Raw genomic sequence first — 26,009 nt, forward strand, 5'->3', positions numbered from 1 at the left:
GGGGCCGGTTTGCCCCTCTGCCATGATTTTTATTTCTTGTAAAGTTATCCTTATATTATTCTTGTAAAATTACAATTTTTCGAGAAGGTTTTGTTCTTGCAGGACATGAGATATTTTTTTCCTCTTGTGAATATCCTTGTCTTCTTTTAAGGCCTGAATAGTTATAATAGAATTGAGAGAAATCTTAAGGTGACATGACATAGAGGTAGATTTTCTCTTGAGTAGTTTGAGAGTAATGATGAGTAGATGAGTACGTGTAATAGTTCTAAGTTTATGTGCACGCTAGCTCTGAAATATATTATATACGGATGGTAAACCGTAACTCTGTCAAAGTCTCTTGTTGAAGTTGAACATTTAATAAAAAGTAGAAAATAAAACTTATACGTTTTAATTAACTTTTGTTTAATTCAACTTGTGGAGGTAGTATTTATCCAACTAGTATAATAATAATAATTATTTATAATTAATTTGCTAATTGTGTGATGTGAAAAGGGTAAATCTTGACTCCGTCGACAATGCCGACCAAGTCCGTCCAAAATACACCACCATCTACGGCCCTTGCCGGCAGGCGCTCCATTCTCTTGTTAACGTCATGTCATTAAAGTCTTCATCCATTGTTTAAAATAATATAAATATAAATGGAATCATGGTGACATTATTATTCTGATTTGATTTATGACTATATTACTTCAAATCAAACGAAGGATATGGGTTTCATAATAAACTAAATTAATTAAATAATAAACGACACATAAGTTCGTTGAAGAGAGGACTTTTAAATGAGACAAAAACAAGAAACCGAAAGTGAAACATTTTTTTAACGAGTAAATGTTATATAGAAATTAAACCTTTAATATTTTATTTCATACTCTAATCACCTTATTATTTTATTAAAGTGGGAATGACATCAAAAGTGCAACATTTTAAAAAAAAAACCTAAACCATCTCCGGTGTTGACAAAATCAGACCGGTAGATTTTATCCAAACCAAACTCCTACCGGTTTACACTGACGAATCCACAATTTTTTTCCAGATGGTTCACTGTTTGTTATATATTGCTCTAACATCATAAATTTAGATATAAAAAATATTTCTAGTGGGTTTCACGGTTCGGATCAGGTACGGTTTATCACATGATAAAGCTACGATACAATAACAAAGATGACATCGTAATTAGAAATTAAATATACATGTGTAAATCATTATAAAAATATATAAATTACATATGATGGTTTAAAAGTTTTATGTTATACGCATCATATAAAACAAATTGCATTAAAATGGGTGAAACACGAAATCAAACCCGATACTTCAAGTTTATTAAACTAAAGTGTCGTCTATTACACAACTTGCTTAGTATTATAAGGAGGTTCGCTTCCGATTTTCTATAAAACGCTACACAATATTTGTTAAAACTTAGGGCTTCCATGAACCCCTAACCCCCCTATTTACCACGTAAATTCGTCTCTTACCAGCTCCATTGGTAATTTGGTCTGGTTGGTTGGACCACTTAGTAATTTTCTTTGAATAAAATAGAATTGTATTATAATAAAGGGATTACTCTATAGAATAGTAATCAACTTTGAAAGTTGTTTCAATTAGGTCATTGATAAAAACTTTTGTTCCAATCAGGTCATTAAACTTTCATTTATGTTCCAATCCTAGATATTTTACCTAGATAGCAGGTAATCAAGGTTTTTTTTTAATTTTTTAATATTACCTAGATAGCAGGTAATTAGATCACTGAAAAGTTTTTATCAATGACCTGATTAGAACAATTTTCAAAGTTGATTACTATTTCTTGAAGTAATCCCATAAATAAACTTAAAACTTCTAACCCATATATCAAAAACATCAGACGACTAGCTTAAATATGCTATTGCATTTCCGGATTTCAAAATTAAACAGTCTACCGTCCAAAGAAGTTATAATATATCATATTTACACAAATTTTATTCTGAAAACATTGTACATTAGAATATATATTTATTTTATACTACAAGAAAGTCTTGTGATAATAACATATGGGTATTATATAAGGGTGGGGGTATTAGCTAGGGGATGTCAAAAGGGTTATAGAAAGAAACCATATATTATTTCCTTCTCACCTTCCCAAAAACAATATTTTGTATAGATTTTGAACATCAAATTGAAAATGGGGAATTGTCAAGCAGTAGATGCAGCTGCTTTAGTGATACAACATCCATCAGGGAAGATTGAAAGGATGTATTGGTCTATAACCGCGGGTGAAATCATGAAGATGAACCCGGGACATTACGTGTCTCTCATAATTCCATTGCCCGGTGATGATGGTTCAGGGAATAAAACAGTTCGGTTCACCCGAGTTAAGCTTCTTAGGCCCACCGACACACTTGTTCTTGGTCGTGCTTATCGCCTTGTTTCCTCTCATGGTAATTAGTTTAGTATTTTTCATGTTTATATGGCTTGGTTTGTCGATCGTTTTTAAGTTGAATGGTTCTGTTTTATAGAAGTTATGAAGGTGTTGAGAGCAAAACGACAATCAAAGACGAACAAGGAGCGGTCAGAAATAATGGAAAGCCATGGTGAGGAACAAACAAGTTCACAATTGGAGAGTTCAAGCCAGGTGATTCATCTAATTACTAATCAATAATTAGCAATCCAAGTATAATTTTCAAAGTCAAAGATGAGTATTCAGTTTTTAAAGAAACATAAAACGTGGGTTGGGTTCGGTTATGTCGGTTATTTATGTTACAGATTACTTGTCTTGATGCCATGCACATCCCTATTTTGCACTACTTTATATACTACTTTGCTATGTAATTATCAGGCTATGGCATATGATAGATCAATCAAACAACGGTCCGGATCATTTTCAAAGTCAAAAACATGGCGTCCCTCGTTGCAGAGTATCTCCGAGGCGTCAAGTGCAACCGCTAGCGCATAGTTTTACAAGAACTATGTAATGATGAACAGGATTAAATGAGACATTTGTATAGTTAATAGCAACATAGGATGAGCAGCAACACAAAGAAGTTGGAAGTTGCCTCCATTTTGTTTTTTAAGACTGCGTAATATCAAGAATATGTAAACAAGAATTATGAACCTTAACATGAGTGCTGTTAAGGTGATTTAGAGTTCCAAATGTCCCAATCATTGTCGAGATAATTTTGGGCCCATAATAATGATGCCAAGTTGGCACCCAGAAGCTTCTTTTGCTTCAGTTCAATTAACATGTTTGTGAATGGCTCCACCAATAATGTTCCTGGTCCTCCATATTCATTGTGTAGAAATTCATAACTGTTTAAATTCAGAAAAAATAAAATAAAAATTTGTCAAGGGTAGTTCAGTCATCTTAGACCAACATAATGCAAAAGCCCCCAAAAACGAACCTGGCATGTTCGTGTCCGTTTATTTACCTTTAATCAAACATGAACATCAAATCGAACAAATTATGTTGTTTAAGTTCGTTCATTATGAAACTAGCCATGTTTGTGCTCGTTCATATTGGTTCGTTTAAAATCTTAATAAACAGTTGATGAACAAAAACAAGCAAACTTAAACGGATATAATTGAACAAACATAAACGAACAATTTAAATACAACATCACAATTCATCCAAAACCAAAACTAAAAATACATCATGATTCTACCAAACGAATAAACAATATTAATATAAACATAACTAACTACATATATACGTATTTTTTTATAAAGTTAAACGGGCGCAAATAAAGAACACATGTGTAGATAAATTAACGAACATGATAGGACGAATAAAGCACCAAACAGTTGATTGATGTTGGGTTCGTTAACATAGCAAACAAGGAACCTAAATCAGTCGCGCATATCATCAAACAGCTTGTATAAATTTTGCAATGACCTCCATGCCGGTGTCAAGAACTGCATCAAGATCGTTTCCAAATGTTTCCCTTTCTGTGTATAGTTAGTTTATTGTTGAGGTCGTGCCGGTACTTGTTCATCTCACCTCACATGCACACAATAAAACGCTTAGTGGGTGTAATTAATATGCCAAAAAGAAAATATATATACTATATATAATAAGGGGAGATTAGAATACAAAACTTAATAAATAACTTACAACCTAAAAAAGCATGTTGAAACGGGCAATATAGTCTTTTGAAGGATATTATCATGTGCATTTTCAAATCACTAAACATATTTACATTTTTGCCCCTTAACTTTAATAACCTTTTGTATATTTAAGCAATACTTACAACTATGACCCTTAATCTTTTACCTATATACTCTTTATATTTCCACTTTAACCCAACTTCCTCCTTGAAATTTGAACGGTCATAACTTTTTTATACGTTAATATCTTTTATAAAGCATTGCACCATAAAAACGAGCATTTTATTATCTTTAATTTGAGTATCATATTTGTATAGTATTTTAGTTATGAAAATAGGGTTTTATGTATGGGTGTTTGCGGTCTACTTCTGATGGTTTTTAAATTAAACCATGAGCCAAAACGTTAGTAACGTTTTTTTGTTGTCGAAAAACCGAAACCACCCCATTGAAAATTGAAATCGACTGGCCAAAAGTTAGGGAAAAAAATCAATCGTGAAATCAAACCAATGACCGGTTTGAAAGGTTTCAAGGTTTCAAACTGAACAATGAACACACATAAACTTGTAATGTGATTACCGAAGCCCGTATTTCCCGCTGCATCGCGTGGGCACCTGTCTAGTAAATAATGAACGTGTATCGAGAGTACATGAACAGCAACGAATTCAGGATTTGGGTCGAGATAGACGTAGTATTTGTCAAGTGGGGTTGCTTTAAGACGTTAAGTTTTTTGACGCCGACGGTGACTTGGGTGCCGGAAAATAGGGTTATGGGAGACATTGAAGTTATGAGTCCGGTGGGAGAAAGAGAGACGATGGGAGCATGAAACTCCCACATGTTTTGTTTCCGGGTACCGCTAAACGTACCCCCCCCCCTCCCCCATCCATACCATTTTTACTAAACATACCCTCTCCCTCAAGTTTCACATTTATATAATTCAAACTATGGGTGGCGAAAGAAACCCAAATGGATTGTTTTTGGTCACTATGGTTAATTTTTAAAATTGGAATGGGTCAGGATGGATCAAAAGAATTTTTCAATGAGGTCAAGATGGGTTGGTGAAATGATAATGACTTTTGGTTATGGGTTAGAATGGATTAAAACAAGCTCCAACCAATCGTATTTTAAACGAACACCACGAAACCAAATAGAAACCAAGAAATCGAAACCGAAATCATTGAAACCGAACATATACCGAAACAGACCGAAATGAAAAAAAGCAAAACTGAACCAAAAAAAATCGAACCAGAACCTATACAAAACCGGGTTATTTTATTTGTTTATTTATTTTTAATGAATGAGGACGACAAGGGAAACATTTTAGTTATTTTACATTTTTCGTTTCTGATTTATATTTTGAGTTATTATTTTTATTAATTTTTTTGAATTATTGTTAGTGGTTTTTGAAACCCTTTGTATTTTAACCTTCACTTGGGTCAAGATGGGTTAACTTTACGCATCTTGACCCATACCTATCCTAACCCTCTTATTTTAAAAATCCATTATGACCCATGACTCATACTAGGGGTGTTCTTCGAGTCATTTATTCGGGTTTTGGATTGTTCGTGTCGAATTGTTCGGGTTTGAGCTCAAAACAAATTGACCCAAGAACCGAACCAAATAAGTTCGGTTTGTTCGACTTTTGGGTTAAACAATGTCGGGTAAATTCGGGTCGGGTTTAGGGTTTAACAAATTAAAAAAAATTTATCCACCTTTAACAATATCATAAATTAAAAAAAACATATTCCAAGCCATTATAAAACCATAATATACAACCATGTTCAACAATAACATATATTATTTAGCAAAACATGAATCTATCATACAAGAGTGCATTAGACGGGATGGAGTGTTGTAGCATATGGATCCATACTTGTGTAGATTAAAGAAACATGCTCAATACATATTGGTTTAAATACTATACTATTTAAGTTTTTGAATCGAAGATACATTCTCAACATGCTTTATGGTAATTAATACATCGGGATCCTCCAATATTAGTTGGAGTCTGGAGAACAAGCGAACAAGAATACATAAGGTCACTATGTTACTTCACCGCTAAACCACCCTATAAAAATTAGGGATACATGCATAGATGTATTATACTTCGGGTTATTCGGGTCAACCCAATTTGGGTAATTCAACCCAAATACCGACTCGAATATATTATCTCGGGTTAGGAGTTTAATCAGTTCGGGTGAATTCAGGTCGGGTTATTCGGGTCTCGAGTCGCTTCGGTTCGGGTTCGTTATTCATGCACGGTTAAAAAACACACCCCTAACTCATACTCATTCTAACACATAACCTAAATCCAACCCAACGCACTCACATTGTCACCTCTAATTCAAACCTTTTTATTTTTATTTTTTTTTGTCGTTTTGTTATCTTTTATTATTATTGTCTTCAAACACATTTTTTAAGAATATTTTTTACTATTTTTTATATTTTTAAAACAATTTTTTTGTTTTTTTAAATAACAAAAAAACATTGTTTTCTTAACTAAATTTGATATTTTTATAATTTAAAAATACATTTTTTTTATAATTGTTTTGTTTAGAGGGTGGTTTTTAATAGTTTTTGAAGATAGTTTGCATTTTTAAAACACATTTCTTAATGTTTGCTAATTATTAAAAATATAAATAGTGTATTTACATATTAAATTATACAAAATGTTTACTATAAAATTTAAAAAATGCTAGAAAGGTTAAATTTGTCAAATAAAAAATTGTTAAAGAAATTGAGAGTCTAGGGGTGTAACATCCTAAAATTTTAATGTTGAATAAAGAAAAGATATGTGAACGACAGGGATATGAATAATTGATTGTTTGATTTGACTAACTGCTTAAGTAGAACCAGCACAAATAGACTCATAAAGGGAAGTGTATAGGACACGGAAAGCAACGTGATTAGCTAGTCACAGCTGGCCACTGTTATTACCTGTTAGCCTTGCTATCCTTTTACTAGATAGTTCCTTGAGTGATGATGTTTGTGTTTTCCCTTTTAGAATACGATGGCTGGAGTTGGAGACATTGTTGGAGCCGGAGGTCGCACTGGACGACGCGGCAGGCCTCGTCGTGCCCAGCAACCTTCGGTTGAGACAGCTTCCAACACCGAAGCTGAAGGAAGCGCAGCTGGAAGAAACCCGGAAAACAATGAAGGAGTTCAACTGGATCCCGCAATTCAAGCAGCTATTGTTCAAGCTGTAGCCACTGCTGTGAAAAATATTACCCCGGGAAGGTCTGCTGGAAGCCGTGAAAGAACTATTGAAGGGGCAGGTGGTAATGGTGGGAAAGATGATGAGGGGGAAAAGGGTGATGCAAGTGAGGTAAGGTCTGTGAAAGTTGATGATAGGAAGAGAGGCCGAGGCGGTTGCAACTATAAGTCCTTCAAAGGTTGTGACCCGCCTAAGCTGACCGGTTTAGGAGACGCAATCGTTACTCTTCAGTGGATAACCGCCATGGATAAAATTATCCGAATCAGCGTGTGTCGTCCTGACCAAGCTGTCGGTTATGCCACCCAATCATTTGAAGATGAGGCTAGGTTGGTACCCGATATGGTCAGCACTGAGGCTAAGAGAATCAAGTGTTATGTGAGGGGATTACCTCAGAGAGTCCGCATGTTAGTCAGGACAAGTAAACCTGCTACTTTCGATTCTGCTGTCGAACTCGCAGAGATGGTCTATGCAGACCTGGCTGCGGATGATGTGGTGGTGGGAGACGAGAAGAAAGAGAGGAAATGGGTCGCGCCTGCTAAACGACCCGGTACTCAGTTATGGAACCCCAAAGATAAGAAGCAGAGAGTGTGGGAGAAGAGATCGTGTAAGACCTGCGGAAAGTTGCATGGTGGTGAGTGCAAGTGGGGTAAAAGATCTGATGTTTGTCTCAAATGTGGAAAGGTTCACGGCGGAGAATGCCGGATGGGGTCTAATGTGTGTTATAAGTGTGGGAAGGTAGGGCATTATGCCAATGAGTGCAGTGCGAAGCCAGCATGTTACAAATGTGGCGAGACAGGCCACATGGCGAGAGAGTGCACCGATGGTGAGGCTGGAGGTAGTGGGAAGAAAGATGCTGATCAAGCAAGGCCGAGGACTAGGGCCTACATGTTGACCCAAGAGCAAGCTAGACAGATTCCTGATGTTGTGACCGGTACGTTCTTAGTAAACGGCATTTCTGCTGCCGTGTTATTTGATTCTGGTGCGAATAGAAGTTTTGTAGCTACGACATTTAGTAAACTATCTAAAATGAAAGGCTGCCGAGTGTCTGAAACTTTTGTAGTAGAAACCGCCAGTGACACTTCGGTTAAAATAACAAAAATGGTTAAGAACTGTAAGATATAATTGGAAGGACATGAGTTCCCGGTTACCTTGTACGTTATGACCTTGGGAGGGTTCGATGTGGTTTTGGGTATGGATTGGTTGTCTGAGTTTGAGGCTCAGATAGTATGTAAGAGTAGGATGATAAGGTTAAAGTCATTGGATGGTAGTGCGGTGACGGTTTATGGTGATAAGGAAAGTTCTGGGCTTAATGTCATTTCGATGATAAAAGCCGAGGGTTTGCTAAGGCGAGGGTGTTGTGCCTACCTGGCGTATGTCGTCAACGCTACGGCCGAGACGAATGAAATGAAAGATGTTCCTATTGTGCGCGACTACCCAGAAGTATTCCCTGAGGATTTTCCGGGGTTGCCACCGGGGCGAGAGATAGAATTTCAGATAGATTTAATACCAGGAGCCCAACCTGTCGCAAAAGCGCCTTACCGTCTAGCACCGTCCGAGATGAAAGAATTGATGTCCCAACTGCAAGAACTCCTCGACAAAGGTTTCATAAGACCGAGTGTTTCCCCGTGGGGCGCACCAGTATTGTTCGTGAAAAAGAAGGATGGAAGTATGAGAATGTGCATAGACTATCGTGAGTTGAATAAGCTTACGGTAAAGAATAGATATCCTTTGCCAAGGATTGATGATCTGTTTGACCAACTGCAAGGTTCAAGTTGGTTCTCACGAATTGATCTCAGATCAGGCTACCATCAGCTGAAGGTGAAAGAGGCAGACATCCCTAAGACAGCGTTCCGAACGCGGTATGGACACTACGAGTTCCTCGTAATGTCATTCGGTCTAACCAATGCTCCTGCAGCATTTATGGACATGATGAATAGGGTGTGTCGACCGATGTTGGATAAGTCGGTTATCGTCTTCATCGATGATATATTGATTTATTCAAAGAGCGAGTCTGACCATGCTGAGCATCTGTGAGAGGTATTGGAGACTCTGAAGAAGGAGAAGTTGTATGCCAAGTTTTCGAAGTGCGCGTTCTGGTTGAGAGAAGTGCAATTTTTAGGTCACGTGGTTAATCCGGAGGGGATTACCGTGGACCCAGCTAAGATTGAAGCGATAACGAATTGGAAGACTCCGCAGAATCCGACTGATATACGAAGCTTCCTAGGGTTAGCTGGCTACTATAGGAGATTCATCGAAGGTTTCTCCAAGATAGCCGCACCGCTGACCGGTATGACCCGAAAGTCGATAGTATTCAGTTGGGGAAAGTTTCAGGAAGAAGCCTTTGAAGAATTGAAGAAGAGACTCACGCAAGCTCCAATCCTTGCTCTACCCGATGGTGACGAGGATTTCGTTGTTTGTGCTGATGCCTCGCATCAAGGGTTAGGTTGCGTGTTGATGCAACGAGGTAAGGTGATAGCTTACGCGTCTAGACAGTTGAAGGTCCATGAGAGTACTTATCCGACGCATGATTTGGAGTTAGCAGCTGTAGTGCATGCTCTTAAGATATGGAGGCATTATCTGTACGGTACTAAGTGCACTATCTATACAGATTATAAGAGTTTAAAGTACTTCTTCGAGCAGAAAGAATTGAACATGAGGCAGAGAAGATGGTTAGAATTGATAAAGGATTACGACTGTGAGATTAAGTATTACCCTGGTAAAGCTAACGTGGTCGCTGATGCGCTAAGTCGTAAGAATGAGGAAGTCCTTGCAACAGTGAAGTCATACAAGTTGATCATGAACCCAAGTCTTTTTGAAGAAATCATCAAAGTGCAGTCAGAAGTGTTAGTAGATGAAGGGTTAGTAAAGAAAGAAAGGATTTATGGCCAGCAAGATGAGTTGATGGAAAACACTCATGGAGTTAAAACTAGGTTCGACCGTATGTGGATCCCACGCCATGGTGATCTTAGAAGTCGAATCTTAGATGAAGCTCTTAAGTCAAGGTACTCAATCCATCCTGGAGCTACAAAGATGTACCAAGACTTGAAAAGAGATTACTGGTGGCCAGGAATGAAGAATGATGTAGTGGATTATGTTAGTAAGTGCTTAACTTGCTTACAAGTCAAAGCCGAGCACCAAAAGCCTTTTGGGAAGATGCAACCGCTAGAGATACCTGAGTGGAAATGGGAACACATCACCATGGATTTCATAACTAAGCTACCTCGTACAGCTAAGCAACATGATACCATCTGGGTGATTGTGGACCGTTTGACCAAGAGTGCTTACTCTCTGCCCATACGAGAGGCCATCTCGTCAGAAACGTTAGCAAGCTTGTTCATCAAAGAAGTTGTAACCAAGCATGGAGTACCGTTATCGATCGTGTCTAATAGAGATACACGGTTTACTTCGAGGTTCTGGAAGAAATTCCATGAAGCTATGGGGACGAGGTTGAACATCGGTACGGCGTATCATCCTCAAACCGATGGACAGTCTGAAAGGACGATCCAAACCCTTGAGATATGCTATGTGCTTGTGTTTTAGATTTTGGTGGAAGTTGGGATGATCATCTGCATCTGGCAGAGTTCTCCTATAACAACAGTTACCATTCAAGTATTGGTATGCCACCGTTTGAGATGCTTTACGGTAGACGATGTAGAACCCCGGTGTGTTGGGGTGAGATTGGTCAGAAAGAAATGGGAAGCCTAGAAGTGGTTCAAGAAACGTCTTCAAAGTTCGATCAGATCAAAGCAAGAATGAAAGCCGCTCAAGACAGACAAAAGTCTTATGCAGATAAGCGGCGACGACCAATTGAGTTTAACGTTGGCGACAATGTGATGCTTAAGGTCTCGCCTTGGAAAGGAATTATCCGTTTTAGAAAGAGGGGGAAGTTGAGTCCGAGGTACATTGGACCGTTCAAGATTGTAGATCGTGTGGGTGAAGTAGCTTATAAACTGGATTTACCCGATGAGTTAGAAGGAATTCATTCAACCTTCCATGTTTCTCATCTGAGGAAGTGTCTAGCTGATGACACGTCTCACGTGCCATTGATGGACATTGAGGTTGATGAACAATTGAACTACATCGAGCAACCGATAGAGATCGTTGATCACAAGGAGAAGCAGCTTCGTCACAAGATTATACCTTTGGTAAAAGTGATATGGAAACACCGCAAGGGATCAGATGCTACTTGGGAAGGCGAGGATGAGATGCGCAAGTTTTACCCTAGTTTGTTTATGTAATAGTTAGGTTTCGGGGACGAAACCTCTTTATGGAGGGGAGACTTGTAACATCCTAAAATTTTAATGTTGAATAAAGAAAGTTATGTTTAGTGATTTCGCGTTATTAATTATTTAATATCGAGTAAGGAGCGGATCATGAACTTAGATTAATTGAGATGGGTTAAATGAGAATGGGCCTTAGGTCCATGGGCTTTAAGGGATATAAATATCCCCTAAACCCTAAACTATCATTCATTCCATCCTATTCTCTAACACTCCAAAACACACACACACACCACACACACCGCCGGCGGCCGAGGAGAGGAACGAACAAGATCCGAGAGAGAGTGAGCGATTAGTTGTGATTAAACAAGTTAAACGAGATCCAAACAAGCTCAAAAAGGTATGATTCTTGATCTTTGAAGTTTAAAGATCCAAGCTTTATAGTGTATAAACGACCGAAAACGGTTGGGGAACGTAGTGGGTGATGTTGAACCATAACAAGGGTGTCAAAATCGCCAAAATGCTTGATAGAAACCAAACAGCGGCTGGACTGGGCAACTTCGCCGCGAACTGGGCAACTTCGCCTTCAAAGCGATAACTTCGCCTTCAAAGCGATAACTTCGCCTGAGGCCAAGTTCGCCTAATTGATACTTTCGCTTACGTCCAAGTTCGCCTAACTGGTAACTTCGCCTGAGGCCAAGTTCGCCTAACTGGTAACTTCGCCTGAGGCCAAGTTCGCCTAATTGATAACTTCGCTTACGGCCAAGTTCGCCTAACTGATAACTTCGCCTAAAGCTAAGTTCGCTTAAGGTTTAGCTTCGCTTAAAGTCAAGTTCGATTAGAAAATAAATTAAAAACCTAATGAAAAATGTGTTAAGACAGTTAATGGAAATAAAATTTTTCCAAGCTGACCTGGCAGCTCGACCCCAGCTAGGGGCTCTGCCCCTTAGACTCTGCTAGGGGCTGCCGCCCCTAGACCCCGCTGCCAGGGGCGCTGCCCCCGGACCCCCGTTCGTTATGGGTCATATAAAGATAGAAATACAATATGAGAAGTGATAGTTAATTGATACGTATACTTGTTATACAGTCAGCCGTGCACAACTGAAGAAAGGGATTACGATTAACGGTGAACGTAACCGTGTTCAGGTGAGTTTCTAGCCCCATTCCTTGTTATGTTTTCGGGGCTGTGTGCATACTCGATGTGTTGTTAATACATTTATCCTAAGTGATAAGTGTATGCCATATGTGATATATGTGATATGTATGAATGATTGCTTGATGGTACGTGAACGATCTTCGGATATTGCACGTACTGTCAGGTTGTAACGCTATGTATAAGGTAAGTATGATATGTATGCTTATGTGTATGAACGTGATAGAGTTAATAAAAGAAGGAAATGATGGTTGTATGGTTGTATGGTTACGAAAAGGGTACCGAGCCCTAATAATACTCGAGGTATGATGTATGGTTGTATGGTAACGAAGAGGGAATCGAACCCTACTAATATTCGAGAACTAGGGACCAGACCCTTATAATATCTGTGATGTTAGGGACCAGACCCTTATAATATCTGTGATGTTAGGGACCAGACCCTTATAATATCTGTGATGTTAGGGACCAGACCCTTATAATATCTGTGATGTTAGGGACCAGACCCTTATAATATCTGTGAGGTTATAGGGCGAAAGGCTCTTTAAAACGTATGATTATGTAGGTAAAGAAAGTATGAAGGTAAGAATGAAAGTATATGCACTTAGGTGTGTATGAAATAAAGTTAAGAGGTTAAGTATGAAATGCAAGAATGTATTGTATGATTATGTGATTAACTAGAACTCACTCAGCGTAGCTGACTTTTAGTATGCACGCAGGTGAGTAGAATGAGGCAGCTCGCTTGAGGAGACACGTGGCACTGAATAAGAGGCTGGCATCGAAAGACTCAAGACGTTTAAGTTAATGTTTCGTTTATTTTGAAAGACAAAATGATGTTCTAAGACAAGACGTATTTTGTATGAAATGTTTTATGAAAGCTTTTATATTCCGCAAATGTTTTAATTAACTCTGATATTTAGAACTGCGTTTATGAGTAAATCCAACACGAAAGTAGGGCTACCGGTAACGGGGCCTTACAAGGGGAGGGGGTATGACAAGTAGAAGAGAGGATGTATGTTTAGCCTGACCCTTGTTTTCTCTAATCCAGTCCAAAACCAATTTTATGAAAATAAATCCATTCAATCAATTAAAACCGAATCCAACCATTTTTTTCTACTTACAAATCAGTTTTTAAATCGATGCAGTTTCAACAAGGCGGTCTCCAAGAACTCTGTAAACTTTTTGGCCTACAAGTAAAATAAAAGCCCTAAAGTTATGTTTTTAATTATGTGATAAATAATTAAATTTTACCAATTTGATTGTATTTATTTACATAGCTCTATACAGACAAAAAAAAGAATAATAATAAATTAAAATAGCTCATATATAAGACAAAGTTTTTGACTTTTGTATTAAAACAAAATTACATATGAAATTTATTTTAAACAATTATGTGAGTGGGTGTAGCCTGGTCACCCTTCTCGCCCTTACTTTGGGTCGGCTCTGGTTTCAGCCAAACTGGTTTAGGTTTCATTTTGATCCAAACAGGTTTGGTCAAATATCGGCTCTTGTGAATGATCCTAAGATCTCCAATGGTGCCCACGTTGTACCTTTTGAGTTTACAAAGCACTTGAGAGCATACCCTCCCTATTCACACTTGATATAGATTAAATAAACGGTAGAGTAGGTGATGAGGTAGTGGTTTGAATTAAGAACGGGTAATAACTATATGTACACAAATCGGGTATTTTTTGTACCCGGAACCGGGTTTTTTGAAACCGGGTACAAAATGGAACCATTTCTTGTTAGGAACCGGGTGGGAACCGGACCCGACCCGATAGGAAAAAACTCAAAACCCAGTGGAACTGGATAGGGTAGGTACCGGGTCCGGGTTTTACCCGAAAATCGGGTACACCGGGTTTTCCATTTTTAAACCTTTTTTGACAGTTGGAAACCGGTTCCAACGGCTATATGGCCATTTTTGGACCATTTGACCGGTTTTGAATATATAAACATACACACATACTATAAATAGATAGGTTAAGTTTAGGATTTTTTTAAACCACTTCCCTAACTCTAAAACGCACTTTAAATCGCAAATTCGCTTAAACCGGCAAGCAATGACAACCAATGATGATGTTGTTATGGTAATTGATACCCCAAGATGCCCCGAGGTTTGGATGCATTATGACTTCACCGGCACACAGATATGGCGCGGTGCAAGTATTGCGGCAAGTTTCTGAAAGCGATGTCTGTCGAATTCCACTCTCCGAAAACATACCAATAAGTATTGTCGGAAAAAAAAACGTTTGGACGCCATCAAAGCAGAAGCGAGAAAGTCGTCCGGCTCCGCAACTCCAACCCCCGGTAACAAAGCTTAATGGGCGTTGAGAGAGGGAAGAGAACGATGAACGGTATTTGTTAAATTGGTTTGTATGTCTAATATTGTTTGTAGTTTGCCGTTGAATAATAAAATGTTCGTTGTTCCGTTATACGCTAATGGAATGAAGTGGTTGTTTATATATATATGTGTGTGTAATTTATGACTTTTAAACTTACTCTAATTGGTTATTTAAAAAATACCGATAATACTTTAAAAACCGGTTACATTAAACCCGGTTACAAAAAACATGAATAATAATATTTAAAAACGGTTACATTAAAGTAAGACTAATAATTAATAGAAACCCAATTACATAAAAGTTGATCGAGTGATTCGTGTTGCACAAAACATGACTAGAACAAGTAGAACAAATACAATTCAAACGTCTTCAAACTCTTATTCTTAGTTGTCTCCACCTTCGTCTTCTTCGCCCAATAGCCCGGAAGATAGTCCTTCTTCGGATGATACTTTCATCCTGAAACATCCGATACTATTTTTCTTTCTTCGGATGATGGTCATTTTGAAGATTCTCCGTCTGCTCCATTTAGTGAGAATCTAGAAGTTACTAAGGTACTTGCTGGAGAATCTTCTCATTCGGTGGATGAATTGGCATTTGAAGAAACTCTTACTAATCTATCTGACAGCGTGGTTGTCTTTGAGAATCCACCTCTTCAGATTAATACTTATCATCCTCATGACAACATCATTGGTGACCTTGATGTAGGCATTCGTACGCGACATCAAGTTGCTAATGTAAGTGAAGATAATGTATTGTGTGCGTATGCTGATATGCATACTTCAGGAATAATGAGTATCGCCCGATAAACTTGCTTCTTATCTCAAGTTGAGCCGATGAGTGTTCCTATGGCACTTCAAGATTCTTCGTGGGTTGAGGCAATGCAAGAGGAGTTGTAATAATTTATGCGACTGGGTGTATGGAATCTCATTTATAAGCCTGAACGGGTTAAGAAGTCTATCCCGACAAAATAGATATTTAAGTGTAAGAAAGATGACTGTGGGGTCATTGTAAGAAACAAAACATGTTTAGTTGTGCAAGGTTCTCATCAGCACGGAGGTATAGATTACACTGAAGTATATGCTCTTGTTGCAAGATTGGAGGCTATACATATATTTCTTGCCAAAGTTTCCTTTAAGAACCTTAAAGTATATCAAGTGGACGTTAAGAGTGCATTTATTAACGGAGAGCTTCATGAAGTGTAAGGCCCCGTTACCGATGCCCTACATTGGACATTGGATTTACTCATAAACACAGTTCTAAAGATCAGAGTTAACTAAAACGTACGCGGAATATAAAAACTGTCATAACATTGCAATAATAATTCATAAAATGTCTTAAAACATTCTTGTCTTTAAAAATGAAAACTTTAAATATAAAACATCACCCGTCTTCAGATGCCAAACTCTTATTCTTCCGCCATGTGTCCCCGCTCAAGCCAGCTGTCTCATCCTACTCACCTGCGTGCATACTAAAAGTCAGCTACGCTGAGTGAGTTCTAGTTAATCAAGTAACATAAAATACATCCATACACATTCTTATATACGCACCCGAAGGTACATATACATACATAGTTCTTTACCTTTCTTCGTACGTTCATACTATCATACTTTCTTTCTTTCCTTTTATACATACACATATACATATACCTCGTCCAAAAACATTCGCTGATATTATTAGGGTATGTTCCCTACGTTAGCGAATATTATTAGGGTCCGTTCCCTACGTTCGCGGATATTATTAGGGTACGTTCCCTACGTTCGCGGATATTATTAGGGTCCGTCCCCTTTCTAACCATACCTTCCATGCCTTTCTATACATTCATAACTATAACTTTCAAACGTGCATACATCATTTATATAACACAAATATATATATATATATATATATATATATATATATATATATATATATATCATATCTTTATACAATCCCTTGGCGGTACATGCAATACCCGAAGATCGTTTATGCATCGTCAAGCATTCATTCATACGTAAATCATGTAAGACATACACTTACCACTTAAGGTAAGTGTATTAACTAATAACATCGAGTATGCAAACAGCCCCGAAAACATAACAAGAAATGGAGCTAGAAACTCACCTGAATGCGGTTACGCTCACCGTTTATGGTTATTCCTTTCTTGAGCTGTGCACTGTTGACTGTATAACAATCACACGTATCAATTTAACTATCACTACCCATATCGTGTTTCTAGTTTAAGTATTACCCTCAACGAATGGGGGTCCAGGGGCAGCGCCCCTGGCGGCAGGGTTATAGGGGCGGAAGCCCCCTAGCAGGGTCTAAGGGGCAGAGCCCCTTGCTAGGGTTAAGCTGCCAGGTCAGCTTGGAAAAATTTTATTTTCGTTAACTGTCAAACACATTTTCCATTAGGATTTTAAATTATTATTTTAAGCTCTAACTCATTTGTTATAACGAATTAAGCCTGATTCGTTAGCTGATTCGTTATTCTGGTTCGTTATCTTATCATGGTCTGGTTTGTTATACTAGTTCGTCATCTTGTCTTCGTCTGGTTCGTCATTCCGATTCGTTATCTGAACATGACTTGATTCGTTATCTTAACATAACGAATTGGGTGAGTTACTTAGTTATCTTAACATAACGAATGGGTGAACTGATTCGTTATCTAGACATAACGAATGGGTGAACTAATTCGTTATCTTATCATAACGAATTGCATAAATCTTATCCAGACTTTGACTCAGAGGTCAAAGTCAAAATCGATATGAACATAAACGGTGAACAGACCCCCAGATCTGCAATTAACCCTTCAAATCATGATGAAACAACATGATTTTGGTACCAATAGACTCGCAATCTCAGCGCTAATTCATTCAAACATCGGGTTTTAGAGGGTGTGATTTGTTCATTTCTAAACCCGGTTTATTAATCAATCAATTACCCCATCAAACGTTAACGGATTTCAGTAAGATTTGTTGCATTAGATTTGTTATCACCATACTCAAATGGATCTATGAGTTCTAGACGAATCTGAACCTAAATGAACAAGTTACCGTTATAAACGTACCATAAACGAGTCGGTTAACAAACTCAAGCTAGTCTTGATGTAGGTTTGGCTCGTCACGACGTTCCAGCACCAACAAGCTCGGGTTTTCGCCTTCGGATCTTGGTTCGGGATAAAGGATGGTGTTTGTGTGTGTTTTTGATGGTGTAGGCTATGGTGTAGAGATGGATAAAAATGGAAACGTTTAGGGTTTAAGGGGTATTTATACTCCCTTAAGCCCATGGACCTAAGGCCCATTCCATCTCTTATTCCATCTTCTAAAGTCCAAGCCCAACCTTTTACAGTTTATTATCTAAACCGATAAACGACATGCTATAAAATAACGAAATTTATTTTATTATTTCTTATCGAAAGTAGGATGTTACATGAAGGGGTGTTTGTGAAGTAGCCTCCTGGTTTTGAAGATCCAGACTATTTAGACTGTGTTTACCGATTAAATAAGGCTCTATATGGTCTACACCAAGCAGGGCCATCTCCGAGAATTTAAATGCCTAGGCCGAGCTGAAATGCAAAGGCCCGTTAGCTCTAACGAGTAATGAAATAAAATGACCCGCATGCCCATGATCTCAAATGGGTTATGGGTATAAAAAGATTGGGCCTAATATCTAATAAAATGATTAAGATTTGTACCTATTTTATATACTATATATGTATAAATATATGTATATACAAAAAAAAATTGTGCCCTCAAAAAATTAGTGCCTCGGCCGGTTGCCTGGGTTGCCCTACCCAAGAGCCGGCACTGACACCAAGCCCCGAGAATTTCGTACAGTACGCTTGCTGACCATCTTATTGATAGTGGCTTCAAACGATGGACTTTAAATTGTACACTTTTTCACAAGGTTGTTAGAGAAGCTCTGCCCCTTGTCCAGATTTATGTCATTAACATCATATTTGCCTCGACAAACGACAAATTATGTAAGGACTTAGAGAAGTCGACGCAGACCGAGATGAGCTCTATCGGGGAAATGAGAATCTTTTTAGGGTTGTAGGTTCAACAGTCTAAAGCATAATCTTTATTCATCGAACGAAGTATGTGAACGATGTCTTAAGCCGATTCAAGATAACTGTCGGAAAATTACCTTATACTCCTCTTCCCGTGGGTCACAATTTGTCACCGGACAAATTGAAGGATACCATTGATCAGACCCTTTACCGAGCTATGATTGGTTCTTTAATGTACTTAATAGCATCGCGCCTTGATATAATGTTTGTTGTTTGTTTATGGGCCAGGTATCAAGCGAGTCCCGATGTCACACCCCGAAAATCTTAATTTAAACAGCGGAAGACTTTGACCAAGTCTTTCGGGTGGTGACAGACGCCGTTTCAGCCAATCACATTTAAGTATACATTTCAAATGAAGGTTGAACTTTATTTAACCATCAGAGTTATTACACATGTCATATTACACGATTCTTATTCAAATTACAAGTTTAACATAAAGTCAACATTTTTCATTCAAACACACGCCACTATTTTCTCGCGCTCTTTGCGAAATTTCCATACTTCATTTTAATTACCTGAAAAGCATATTAAAATAACGGTCAACACAATGTGTTGGTGAGTTTCTCTTTATAACAAAATAGTCCATATATATATATATATATGAATCAAAAACAACATCCATATAATGAACTTCTGTCATTATATCCGATAACAATTCGTGTGTAATCGTCACTACACCCCGAATTGTATCCAAAATATCCCGTGTATAATGGCTTACCACCATTATAACACCAATCCGTGTGTAATGCTCTACCGTCATTACATCACCAACAATAGGCATTTTACTTTTTAAACAAATCATGCTGTTGTAGACGAGCAAAGAATACAACATTACGTATGACTATCATAGTTGATAACACGATACATACCAGACTCAAAATATACCCACTTTTAACCCGACGCGATTGGAAGTGGGGGGGCGTCACCCCGATAGATCTACCCATGTATATGTGCCTCTTTCTATGTTAACCGTTATTTAGCCAACTAAACTTATCCCGGGTTTGACACGGTTCGTAAAACAAAATTCCCTTAAAATATCAATAAAATCCATATGAAATGAAGAATATGCTTTTCCCCCAAAACACAATTAAATATCGATTTAAAACAATTTCAGTTAAAAAAAAGGGGGTTCGATAGAGAAACTCACGATTTGAAGCTTTTCGTTCAAGAATTTGCGTGTCCTATATAGTACACATTTTTTTAATAAAAACTTGGGTTTAGTTTTTATAACATCCTTTTAGTTTATTAATATTAATCTAGCGTCCACACAAGCACATAAACAATTAAGTTCTTATAATGTTAACGAGCGCACATAGTTCGGTTTCCCGTTAAATATTAAATAACAAAGTCAATTAATAAACAACTAAAATATATAATATATTTTAAGTTTCAGTTGCTGGAAAGTTTTAAGAAAATATTAATTTTATATTTTTCATAATTCTTGTCGGTTTTATGTTTAAAATGAATCGTTTCGGTTTTTCGTTTAAAGTGTAACTTATAAATAATGGAAAATACTTGTTACATATATATTAATCAAGTTTTATAAGTTAACTTGTGAAAATATATTATTTTTCATTTTTGTTAATATTTTCTTAAAATAGCAACTTTTAACGTTTTCGTGTCGGTTTTGGCGACACGAACCGTTTAGGACTAAGTTTTATCATCTTGTCCTTTTCCCATATACTATCTTATGTTATATATGATTATTTTCTAATTTTAGGGGCTGTTCTAAAATAGTCCCTAAGAGTTGTGTCGGTTTCGTTCAAAAAGTCGATTTTTCGACCATTAACGTTACCGACTAGTTAAATAAGTTGAACAAGTCTACAATAATCATTTATGAACTAATCACACATATAATGACACATAATTCACCATAAATTGCAGTTTTGATCAAATCATTTCACAAGACACGTTTAACCCAATTTTCAAGTTTCTAGTTTATATTCTAAGTTTATTAATATTGTTACTAATCAAGTTTTGTTATTTTTATATGAGAAAATATCATATTAATACATAAATGTCCAGGTTCAAATCATCATATCATTTATGTATAAGTTCAATTAGTTCATTAACCAATCAAATTATGAATTTCCTAAGTGTTTAACTAACAGAGTTTCCTATTATAGTAACTTTTAATTTTTGATAATTCTATCTAATTCAATCTTCCCACTTTGATTAAGTACAACTCTAAGTTTAACTCAATTAATTAGTTTGATAGGGTTTCATGCATCCTAAGTATTCTATCCAATTTTGTTCTTTCAATTTGTCATTCAACAAAGTTTCCTTATTTAGTAAGTTGTTTGCTAGTTCCATCAATGTGTTAACTAGTCCATCTTTTTAATCATGCATACTATCTTAATTCAATTATGCAATTCATCACATATCAAACACATTCATGCCAAGTATCCATATCAAAATGAAAAATTCAACTTTTCTTAAATTAAAGTTTCCTTAATTAGCAACTTTAACAATCTTTGTTAATCTTCAAGTACCATCTATTGATTCTATCATATATCCTATCTTATTTTCAATTAGATTATTCCATATCATTTCTTGATTCAACAATCCATCCAAAATCCCTGATTAATCCAAAACCAAAAAATCCTCAATTTTCAATTATGAACAAACTCTTGTTTTGTTTATCTCTAACAACAATTTCTCAATAATCCAAGTCCTTACTAGCAAGCTAATGATTAATAATCAATCCAAATTTCATTCTAACAACAAACCCTAACAACAATTTTATCTATGATTATACCAAACTATCAAGTAATCCAACAAGATTTCTAATCAATCTTAGCAATCAAAATATAACCTTTAGGATGAATGTATGCATGTATAGGTGGGTTTAATACTTCCATTTACACATACATACATACTCACGGCTCATACACACACACACACAAGCATCCAAAATTTTCAATCTCTAAGATCAATCTCAACCCAATAACACCTATTCTAACCAAATTAACCATAGAAATTAACTTATAAACCTACTTGTGTTCTTGAAGATATAATGAGAATGAGATCGGTGTGAGTGTGATGATCCTTACTCCTAACTCTTCTTCCTAGAAGCCTAACTCCACAATGATTTTGATCTAACTTGAATGCGTGTGTGGTGATTTGAATGTGTGTATGTGATGGTGGGTTTGTGATGTATGTGTGGGCATATATATATAGGGTGAGGAGGATGGGTGGCCATTGGTTTTAAGAAATAAAACAATGGGATAAATCAATGGGTGGTGGCACATGGGTTTGGGTTAGTAAGTAGGTGTTTAAACAATAATCTTAAGTTTCCGTTTTAACGTCTAACGAATTTTAGATAATCAAACGAATCCCGTTTCTAATAATTTTTGTCAGAATTTGAACGAAATTGGATTCTAGGTAGTACAAGCTTAAGAAACTAATTTTTGGAAATATTTGACGTTGGGTCCTTACCGGGTCGTCCACCGACACTCGGTTTACTTATTTTGCAATTGCGATTCGAGCCTTCTAAAATTAAGTTTATACATTGTCTCTACTACTTTAATATGTATTTTAAGTTTTCGAGGCCATTTAGACAAGTTTAGGATTTTATCCGTTTCTAAGTCGTCACCCGAGGTCATTTTGCGTAGTGTTTGCTACGCGACCAAATTGGACCTTTTCAAACTTAATAAAATATATCCCAAATATTTTTGGAGTTTTTGGACTAAAATAATATCACCTATTTATTATATTATTTTATTTACGTAAACACAATTATATTAGTCGCGGTTTAGGCTAGTTTTAGCCGGGTGTCACACCCGAGTGACTCATCTGGCGGCTGTAAAGCGTATTTTCTACTATCTGAGTGTAATCTTGACATCGGGTTATGGTATCCAAGGAAGATAGTTTTGATCATACTGCTTTTTCGAATATTGACTATGGATGATGCAAGATCAACTTCAAGTCTACGATGGCAGGTTGTCAATTTTTAGGAAGCCGGCTTGTTTCTTGGCAATGTAAAAAGCAGACAACAGTCTCCACTTTAACTGTTGAAGCCAAATACATGGCAGCCTCGAGTTTTTGTTCACAAGTTTTATGGATCTAGCAACACTTGTGGGATTACGGTTTGAAGTTTCTTACTACTCCCATATTTATTGATAACTATGTTGCCATATGTATCACGAAGAACCTTGTGCACCACTCTAAAACGAAACATATTGATATTCTTTATCACTTTATCCGTGGCTGCTATGAAAAGAAACTAATTGACATAGAAAATGTGCACACAGACTATCAAAATGCAAACATTTTTACCAAAGCATTTGATTAAACAAGATTTAAATTTAGGCTTGTTTTAAATGGTTTAAAATCTCTTGCTGATATCCCTAAGCTCGGGTAATCATTTTTTCGTACAGTTTTGTTTTGTTATTTATTTCTTTAATAATTTGGTGTATAGGGGGAGAAAATGGGAAAATACAAAAATGTTGTGCTTTTTGTTTGTACAGATAAAATTCAAAAACATTTAAATATTTCAAAAATACAAAAACATTTATAAAATTGTGCTCTTCAAAATGAGTTTTGAAGAAAAAAGAGAATATAATAGTACATTGATCATTTTATTATGAAATTTAAGTATAAAAATAGGCTTAAAAAACTGTGTGCTTAATTGAATTGGTGCATTGGTAGGTCTTAAACAAACAACTAGGGTAAATTATATTATATAAACATAAAACATTTTTGCCAAATTAAAATAAGTGTTAGTCTCTTACAAAAGTCTTGGTAATGAAGATAGAAATGTAATTGTCTGTCATACTCAAACCTTAAGTCTTTTTGATCACCAAAAACCAAAAATTTCAAAATAAAATCGTCTAGTTAATGGTTAACACTTTAATGGTGTATGGTCTTATGGCCTCAAATTCTGTATTGATGGGATGCCTCAAGTTTCTGAACACTGTGAGTCTTCATGTGGTTTATCATCTGGGTATTCAAAAATATGAATATTAAAATGCTTTAAGAGCGAACACTTTTAAGTCAAAAAACTTTATCACTGTTGTACTTTGTATAAATTCACTACTGACTTGATCAGACACGTTGTTATTCATACATTGTTCCTCCTTGCATGCGTCTTAATACCAATAAGAAACGGACCCAAGGGGATACAATGTCTGCAAGCCAAACATATGAAATCATGCATACTCACGCATTGTAAAGGAAACTTGCTGTTTTGCTTGATAACGGGGGTATACCTTGTAGTGTGGATTATTTGCTAAAGATTGCTCAAAATTATTAATCATATATTTTGATCAGCTAGTTTAATAGTTTAAGTCAAGTTGGGGTGACATGGTAAAAGTCCAATTAAGCCCGAACTGAGATTAGAGGCTGATAGTTTCTGATACCTTGTGCCTTAATTGAAACTTAATCATATCACAGAAGTACTTGAAAGTTTGTTATAAGACTTAAGTGGATAACTATATCGATGACCGACTGAACGCCAGTCATAATAAAATCAAAGAATAAACATGTTATGGAGGATTTTTTGATCAATATGATTCTTTGCTCAGCTCACAAAAATATGTACTGTTTTCGTAGATTACATTTCATATTGTTCTTAGTTTTAAGTTTGTTTTTGTTTTTAATTCGAAAATATTCAAAATCCAAAAATATTGTGTTTGTGTTGTAATGAATGAGAACGCATTCGTCAAATGTAAATGACGAATAATGGTCATTCACTGCATAATTGATAATGAATGGAATCCATTCATTATTAAGACATTCGCTTTCGTTGATCTGATAATGAATGAACATCAATTGTGATGTATGGATAGCAAATGGCTATTCGTTAGATTATAACGTATGAGTTGATTCGTTAATTTTTATAAACGCATGAATCAAAGAATGGGTGCTCATTCGTTAGTTTAATACTAACAAATGGACGTATCCGTGCACCTTGGTTTACGTGCAAAATTTATAACGTATAAGAGCCCAGATTGAACGAATGGACCTCATTCGTTCAGATCTGCAAACCTTGAAAAGAGAGAAATACAGAGAGATACCGTGCCCAATATTTCTAAAAATCCAAACACTGTTGAAACACGTTTTTGTTGATTAAACAATGATAAGCAGGTATTTACGAGTGCAATGATGTATGATTCTTTGTTTTTGAACAACAACTGATAGGTTAATTAGTTCATGAACTTAACGGATCTGAGCTTAGTCTAAGTGATGATTTAAATGGTCGCATTTGATCAATTAGATTCTTTAGTTTAATTGTCGACATGAATCCGATCCTAATGGTATAAGTTTTAGGTTGAATCATGATGAATTAAGCTTAATTAGATTTCAAACTGAATGTTTAACTATTAAGTGTTCATCATGATTTTTACCTTTACTTTATGGAGTCAAATTACCTATTCTTCTATTCACATTCGTTACATATTACGAATGGGAGTCCCATTCGTATAAGTTTATAATGAATAATACCATTCGTGAATTTCTATAACGAATCTGGTCATTCATATAAATCTATAACGATAGGGATCATTCGTTAATATCTTCTTAATGAATGAATTCATTCGTTACACTTTACGAATGAATTCATTCGTTACTCTTAATGAATGAGATCATTCGTTAAAGATATAACCAACTAATAGAGTCATTCGTTACATAAAATATATAAAGAATGGATAGCGAATGAGTATTGGAGTTTTTAACCAGATTGTCATATTTCACTAAGTGTTTAGTGAAATCTAATGCTCGGTTTTTCACAGAAATAGCAGATGAGCAGCACGTTGATGCTGAAGCTCAAGAAAATCTAGTAGATCAGGTACAACAGGATCCTCAAGCACAAACTGCTGAGGAGGTTAAGGTTGCGGAATTGACATACAACAAGAAACACAACATTTGTGCATTCTTGCTCGATGATTTTGTTGGACAAGATCTATTTGTAGATGTGATTGATTTCCTTCGCCGTTCAAGTATCTACTATGCTATCTCTGTTGAC

General features: G+C 36.4%; 1 protein-coding gene across 1 annotated transcript; it reads left to right on the forward strand.

Moving 5' to 3' along the window:
- The first annotated feature begins 2,096 nt into the window (after positions 1-2,096).
- On the forward strand, positions 2,097-3,270 carry LOC143601366 (uncharacterized). The gene is made up of 3 exons (XM_077078794.1): positions 2,097-2,411; positions 2,490-2,605; positions 2,810-3,270. The coding sequence occupies exons 1-3, from the start codon at positions 2,156-2,158 to the stop codon at positions 2,924-2,926; spliced, it is 489 nt and encodes a 162-aa protein (XP_076934909.1). The 5' UTR covers positions 2,097-2,155; the 3' UTR covers positions 2,927-3,270.
- The last annotated feature ends 22,739 nt before the right edge of the window (positions 3,271-26,009 follow it).

The sequence above is a fragment of the Bidens hawaiensis genome, unplaced genomic scaffold (assembly GCF_021521415.1).
Source record: "Bidens hawaiensis isolate Kalapana, Puna unplaced genomic scaffold, B.hawaiensis_p1.1 tig00056129_1, whole genome shotgun sequence".
Lineage (NCBI taxonomy): Eukaryota > Viridiplantae > Streptophyta > Magnoliopsida > Asterales > Asteraceae > Bidens > Bidens hawaiensis.